The sequence below is a fragment of the Calliopsis andreniformis genome, chromosome 12 (assembly GCF_051401765.1).
Source record: "Calliopsis andreniformis isolate RMS-2024a chromosome 12, iyCalAndr_principal, whole genome shotgun sequence".
In the NCBI taxonomy this organism is placed as follows: domain Eukaryota; kingdom Metazoa; phylum Arthropoda; class Insecta; order Hymenoptera; family Andrenidae; genus Calliopsis; species Calliopsis andreniformis.
In genome coordinates this window covers 1,866,573-1,874,400 of record NC_135073.1, presented here as the reverse complement: position 1 = coordinate 1,874,400, position 7,828 = coordinate 1,866,573, and the positions used below count along the sequence as shown (strand labels likewise).

At 42.3% G+C, this 7,828-nt stretch overlaps 1 protein-coding gene across 1 annotated transcript; it reads right to left on the bottom strand.

Annotated features, from left to right (window-relative positions):
• Window positions 1-623: 623 nt before the first annotated feature.
• LOC143185981 (uncharacterized) lies at window positions 624-1,547 on the bottom strand. Its single transcript, XM_076389333.1, has 4 exons — window positions 1,517-1,547; window positions 1,062-1,245; window positions 829-960; window positions 624-735 (listed from the first exon to the last, which is right to left on the bottom strand). The coding sequence occupies exons 1-4, from the start codon at window positions 1,545-1,547 to the stop codon at window positions 624-626; spliced, it is 459 nt and encodes a 152-aa protein (XP_076245448.1).
• Between the last annotated feature and the right edge of the window lie 6,281 nt (window positions 1,548-7,828).

Sequence of the window (7,828 nt, the reverse complement as noted above, 5' to 3'; positions counted from 1 at the left end):
GCCTTTCAACCAGGGCCAAGCCTCGTAAAGAGTTTCACCTGCGCCTCGGGCACGGCTTCTCTATTTTCTGTTCTCTTTTCGGTTCGAAAACCTGCCTCCCACACGCGTGCAGCTGCATGTACCCTCGGAATTCTTTTTATTTCGGTTGTATGGCTATGAAAAGCAATCGCGTGCAACCTGCCTAACCAGACCGACGAGAGGTCAAATCATTTGCAACGCATCAACGCGATGGTCGATGACGCGCTGTGTTATAACAATTTCATTTTCTGAGGAAGGAAAGACGAGTGGTCACATTTTATCATTTTTGTTTGTAATTTAAAGACGGAACAAATTTATTTTGCGATTAATATGGAACGTAAGTTGTTTTTGCTTTTTTGGTTGTAAAATGAAAATATTGGCACCGTTGGTTAACAGTTAAATTCGGATTTTATGATTCTTCTCGACCACTATTATTAAGTAATACATTACAATTTGGAATCAAAGTCAGTACAATAAACTAATGGTTCCGTTACCTGGACAAGTGTCCTATTCGTTTAAAGATTATTCACGATGACTAAGATAAATGGCGGCAATGAATTTACTCTGACCAGATTCTGTCTTCTTCGTATTCCATACCAGTATTTCTATGCCGCTGCTTCTACTAAATCATTCTGTAAAACTGCTGTTACTCTCGGTGACATTGTCTTTATTAAATTTGCATTCTTGCTCAACACGCTCAGTGCGTGTTTCTGCACTCTGTAAAAGTATGAAAGCAAATGCCGTCTTTAGACTTCGAACTTTTCGATTCATCTTCTCATCAATCATCGAACCGTAACTACTTAATTTTACCTCAAATCCGAGATGCCACTGACACTGCACGCCCAAGAAACTGTTCCACTCTTCTGTTCACCATAAAGAACACTTGGACCGTAACAGAAAACAGCAGTTTCAGGAATTAGCTTCCATTCAGGTTTCCTTTTCCTCGTATGGCATTATGAAGATTCGCGACGTCACGATTATGAACACCTTCCGCTCCGATACCGTTGCTTTTCTTCATCCTTTGCTTCAACTATCCTACTGACGCAGGTGTGCATTGCTCGTAAACTAACTCCTTAGTTGTATGACCACTAAGCACTAGAGCAATATAGATGCGTGGCAATACGTAATATTCCGACCAGCATTCTTCCTCGCATCCGTTCTTTCTTCTTCGCGGTATAACTTGTACAATTCTCCCAGTGGTTTTTGCTTTCACCTTAGTTGTGTGTCCTGTTATTCCAACATTTATTCATTTTCATAAGTGTACTTATTAGTACCAAATAGGAAATTGTACATACGGAAGCAGTAATGGGCGGAGCGATATGTAGGTAAATTAGTTGTTACGTTCGTTTTACGTAGATAGTCAAATTTGGCCTACATCCGTTTTTCCAGGTGGGCCGGCTCGGTAAATTATGGTATTAGGCGTCGAGACGTGAAATGACGGCTTTCCTTGTCGTATTTCGGCTTCCAAAAGGCACCACCCTCCAAGGTTAGCACCTACCTGAGCGTGAAGAATCGTTCTCAGATCTCATTTCTAACCCTCCTTTTCCCACGAACTGGCGTCACTTTCATGGGCCACGCATTTACCATGTTAATGGGGGAGCCTCCTAACTCGTTATGGAATTATCATTGAGCAGACTGTCTCCAAAAAGCAATGGCTTCGTCGCCGTCCATCCATCGGGACTGGTTTATCTCGCGCCGTGAACAAGTATGACCACCAATTATAATAAATACCAATTAACAGGGCGAAGACGCCATTACCTCGGCGTGGAAACCAGTTCCTGGCTGCACCTTGTTGACAAGCAAGCGGTTCCTACTCGCTACAGCGATGCTACTTTGACGCGGGGCTATCCGCGTAATGATTTCTAGATTCAATTAGATCTTTCATAACATTGTATTAAAATAGTACGACGAGACGTACCCGAGAAATCTAATTAAGCACCTACTTGTTGAAGCTTGTTTTTGGGTGCATGATTGAAAAACGAAATCTTAAGGACGGAAAGTAACGAGTCAAAAAAATGAATTAATTCTTAGATTAATTTGAGAAATCAAATTACGTTTGTTTCAAGAACCTGAGGTTCATATTAAAATATTACTTATATTATTAATTAATATGTTACACATTTTAGGAAAACAAAGAGTTTTCTAAATTTCTTAAGCGTCTAATAACAATAGCATGATTTCTCGTATGGATATTCAAATGAATGTTCTCTGTTTCGGATCATCCAAGCAGAGCGCGAAACACGCGAGGACGGAAGGATGTGGCAATAGGCAGGACACCCATCAGAGTTTACCAAGTAGGATTTCAGCGACGTGGAATCAAGCATACAGTCGGGGAATAGGCTCGCAGTTCCAGACAGGCAGAGTGACTTCTCGTTGTCGTGGTATCAGGGATCGGCCTTCGAACGAAAGGAAACATGCGCCACATAAATTGTCTCCCTGTCTGGCCCGGGTGAAAGCTGGATTTGTTACACTTTGCACTCCACCGAGACGTCTAGGCCCTGCCTGATGGTTGCTGCCGATGCTCAGGTTAGAAATCCATCCTCGCAATCGTGTTCCCTTTTCTCATCTGGCCCGATCTCCCTTCCCTGTCAGCCTCATTATCTATCTGAAGTCCTCCTACTGTCATTCGTCCTCACGATATGTGTCTCTCTTTTCTACGGCCCGGGCAGAGCTACGCGACTGTCTTCTTCCAGCTCCCCAGCTGTCCCTTCTACTCGAATCCAGATATTTCTCGATCACGGAATCTGGCTAAGCAGTTTCTGTTATTGACGATTCGACTGTCAATGAATCGAATAGTAAACTTCAACTGTTTCGAGTCACTTACAATAGGATAACGTTGCTTTTGGTACCCATGTCAGAAGTGTAGACAAGTTGAAGCACAGTAAAATAAATTTTCCGAACGATTCGTTGTAAAGGGAAGAAACACTAGCTTATAATTATCTCCTAGCCGAATAAGTTTACGAATTTCAATATTTTCAAAATCTGTTTCCCCCTCATCATTTTGATAGCCGTCTCTATACGACTTGATTTATCCATTATGAATGTCCGAACTTTTGAAGTTTGAAGACAGACGTTCCCAGCAATCTGTATGAACAGCGAAACGAAACCCCACGAATTTTAGCAGTTTCTACGGATGCCAATTCCATGGATGTTGCTTCTTTGCAACTGAGGTGAGTGACGAGGGTACGTAAAAGTTGTTCCCGGTGTCAGTGCTCGTTATGGTGTTACGCGACGCGGGGTGCTGGGGTTGGCACGAAGAACAACATGCCATATCGGAGACACCTGTTAGTGGCAGCAACTGAACCAGCCGGCCCAACGAGCAAACCGGACTATAAAGGTATCGCAGTCGTATGACTAGCACTGGATGGGGAGAAGCATGCCGGGAATTAAAAGCGCGTTGTCATATTATAATCGTATTATGGCGATCCTGGACCTGCCACGCAAAAACGGCTATGTTGGCGACATCGCGCTGTGAAGATCAACTTCTGACGCAGCGCAGACACCTACACTACTTTCTGCTAACGTACATGTGATTATATTATATTATTCTAGCCAAGAAAATAAGTAATTCTTTAGAAGTATGTCAGAGCTCGTTACAGAATTAATTTTTTGTCTAGTTCTTTTAAACGCGCTACGTTTCAACGATATTTTTTTATACAAATCCGATGTGTCCAGCAACTTTATGAGACTCGAGACAAAGATTCGAACGAGTTTGCGAGCATACCATGAACCAGAAACATTCTGACAGTAGCAGTAGTATCCTTTGTCGCAATTGCGAGCCGCGTTATTTCGCAGAACGTTTCGATTTAACGCACAAATGGCTCTCTGTACGACCACGGTATTCCTGCGAAAGCCGGCAGGGTTCGGTATTCCGGTCCTTTGACATCCATCGATGAAACGATTCATCTCTGTCCGCGCGCGCTTTCAATCCGATCAGGACACCTCTCCATCGGGACACCCAGGACGCGGTGAACGAAGCCGGCCAACAGCATCCAGTGCTACTGCATTTTTGATCGTCCGAGTATTGCGACGCGTTTTTACGAATCACTAGCGTCTCTCGCTGACCTTTCTAAGCAATTTCGAGCTAAATGGGTATACGCAATTATAAAACTATAAAAATAGTTCATTAGTTTCGCAGAAGTCGTAACATATAAGTATATCTATTGCTAGAAGTTACATTTCAGCGGTTGTAACATAAAATTCAATTTTTTATTAATTCAGTCTGTACATATGTACACAGAAAAATTTTGAATTCTACAAATTTTAAAAACATACCACATTATATTTATCCTAATTATATTCCACGAAAAACTTACCATCCAATTGTATAAAGTTACTATTTATTACAATTTCTTGCAAAATTTCACTTTCAATTGGTCATTGGCAATATAATTCTGTTGAAATGGGACGTGTTAGTAAGAACCAAAGAACATTTCTACGGCATTGTATATCTCGACATATTATACAGGCGGCCTTCTTCAACGACAAAGGCTCATCGAAGACTGAAAAAGGCATACAGTAGGCCAGCATATTAGGGTGGTATGCGATGTTCTCGTCAGGTACTACCCCCTCGTATATAATAATGCGACTGGTAAGGGGCCTGGCAAAGTCGGGGCCCCTTGAGTCCTTGCGTCAGCGGATGTCATCACCGAGTCCCAGCGCTGATTTACATCGCGCAGCCAGCAGGAATCTCTGACAACCAAGCAACCAAGCCGATCCTTCGTGCATAAAATATGCGCCCGTCATATCGCTGTGCCTCTGCGACGACATAACTGCGGGGGCCCGACAAAGGATTCGCATTCTCGAACCAGCGTCTTCCCTTTGACTGGCGAGTCTTGGTTATGCGATACGTACGTCGCGCACAGTAGTAGGGCAGTCAAATGTTCTAGATCCGAGAATCTATATCGTAGAGTTTCATACCTGTTCCATCCTAATTAGGACACGATTTGCCAAATAAAGGACTGTTTGAAGGAAAAGCGAAACAAAAATAACACCATTTTATTTCTTTTACCCAAAAGATTTTAGTGTTTTTCAAATTCGATATCTAAGAAGAACATTTAGGGATTTAGGCTCGATGTAGATAAAGATCAAGGATTCAATCGATGCAGACAACAAGGAAACACATAACCGTGCGTTAAGAAATCGCTCGTCTTCATCGGGCCTGACAAGGTACATTAGAGATCACGAAATCATTTATTTATAAGTTCCTATAGAATTCCAAAAGTCTCTTGTGTTTCGATCAATGTTCCATTGAGTGAAATTTCTACTGCTTTCGGCCTTTTAATTGATACCAATTAATTTACGATCCGCTAATCAGTCGAGCTACAGTTCGAAAAAGCTACAGCTTCCCTCACTAGAGGAAAATAATTGATTTATCGTTGACGAAAGGGATTCTTATCGTATTAACCGTATTAAGGCTTAATTGAGGAGGAAATGTGAACGAAACTAATTATTTTTTCTTATACGTGAACTCCTTTACAAGTTTATACCATTTCAAAACTTTCCATTTCACATCTCTCTCACAATTTCCTCACAATTTAATTCCAGCTTTTCTAATTTGTTTGTATTAACTAATTAATTCACAAAAAGAAATGGACGGACTGTCATGTATCATTGCCAACCAATTAACTAGAGTAATACATCTCATACAGCTCTATTTATAATAAAACGAACATTTGGAACATAATAAGCTAAAAAGAGTTCACTGAACTGATGATCGATCTAATGAGCGTTTCATTTTGTACCTAATAGAATCGTTACCACGCTGTTAGCCTTTAACAAGTTAAAAAGGCGAATCTTGTCGCGACTCGTATAAATGATGCTGACAAAAATGGCGGAGTAGCAATAAATTTATAAACCGAGTCGCTTCGTCTACCTCATACGGGCTGCGACCAGTAACGACTGGTTCCTTATGAGGGAGCCCGTTCTCATTACGAATGCAAACGGACTGCCGGTAATTTTCAATTGTCTTCCTGTGCAGATTTCGCAGAAACTATTTTACCTTCGAAGCGGAGAAAATGAAATGAGATCGAATATCGCTACTGGAGTTTAAAGGCAATCCTGTTAGTCCTCTTTTTGCGTCGACGGGACGCCAAAGAAAAAGTGTGATCAAGAATTTCAGCGACGTTGATCACTGTTACTTTGTTTGACGTTAAACGAAAAAGTAAGTAATACACCGATTACTTATATTTACAAGTCGAAAGGTTTACATTAGAATCACGTCAGTTTTGTAGCCATCGTTAGTACCCATTGCTGGTGACTTCAGATGACGGTAGCAAACAGCCGGGTGATGTTGTAAATAAAACTTGAAACTGTCTAAGGCCTAAGGAGTTCTGTCGACAGTACCGTGGCTTCTGTCTGGTTGTGAGTCGAAGGTGATAAAGGTACTGGAACGGCGATTGAAAACTGGCCGGAGGCAGGTTGGCGTGCCGACGCGGGAGGGTGATGCACTAGAGGACATAGGGAGGGGCGGGGACGATTTTTTCCAATCAAGCAACCTGCTGAATTTGTTTTTTCCCCGAAACGTCGGTGCCGTTTCAAAGTTATTGATTGCCATCCGGCAGGGCACGGGCGGGGGCCGGGGTCGGGGTCGCGTTGGGGCCGGGGGTGAACTTCCGAGGGGGATGCAGGACGTTTCGGTATATGGGGGGCGGATAGGTACGAGCGATGCTGTCGCTCGTTTCGTTCCGTTTCGTTTCGTTTCGCCTCGTCCCCGTTTCGGTACGTTACGTTACGTTTGCTCGGCCGTGCATCTCCTCGCGCAATATAGGGGCGGAATAATAATTACGGGAGCGAGCAGGAGAGAAAAAGAGTGGGAAGAGGGCGAGGAGAAGGGAGGGGGGGGCACGCGGAGCGTGGAAGGGGTCGAGGGGGCAAGGGACGCGTTGCAGTTCGGTTTCAATGATTGCGATTGACGGAAATCGCGAAGGTGGTGAACGGATCGCAGTGCGTTCATCGCTCGATGACGCGCCACTGCTCTTCTTGCCACTGCCATTCAACGCTGAATCGTAACAATTTGTTGCAGTACCTAAACGATCAAACTTTTGAATACCAAAAGCAACGTAGCTAATGCTTTTCTATTTTCCATTTGTAACTTGCCTCTATTCAACTTCTATAAATTTTTACCTTTTTAATTACATATGTATGTGTTTGCTGACTTTTAGTCTAATTCGATGGGAATATAGAAATTGATCTGAATCAGGCGATGTTAAAATCAGACAGTTTAATTTTTGTCATTGTCGTTTAACAGAGGTATGATTCGAACGGTTTCCACGAAGACCCGGAATAAGCAATCTCCTTAATGGTCGCTATATTTTCTGCTGGTTGGATGTGCCGCCCACCCAGCTTGGAAATACACATACACATATTCGTGTAACTCGTTTGATTTTATTAAATCTAATAAATTGCCATGCCTAGAAATTCCGAAACATTTCACTTGCCGATCAATAACGCTATTGCGTCCCTCCAATTTACGCGGAACAAAAAATGCGGGAAGAGAAAAGCTACAGTCTGTTCGCAATGAAAGTCCGTTATTTGGACATGTTTTGAAAAACAATTTTCTTTTCTCGTTATAGTTGCTATAAATCGTGTAATAGTTGTAGTTTTTTTGTTTTTTTCAAACAAAGATTTAAATTTCACTTTCAACTGAGACAGTATCCCAACGTCATAAAAAAAAATTTACATTCATCGTGTAAAATAACTGTTTGTCCGAAAGGACTCCTGTAGGAATCGCTCAAATTTTACTCGTCCGTTACTCATCCTGGGTCGTAAATTCGAAACCTTTCACTTCAGTCACGCAAGTCGATTGTGA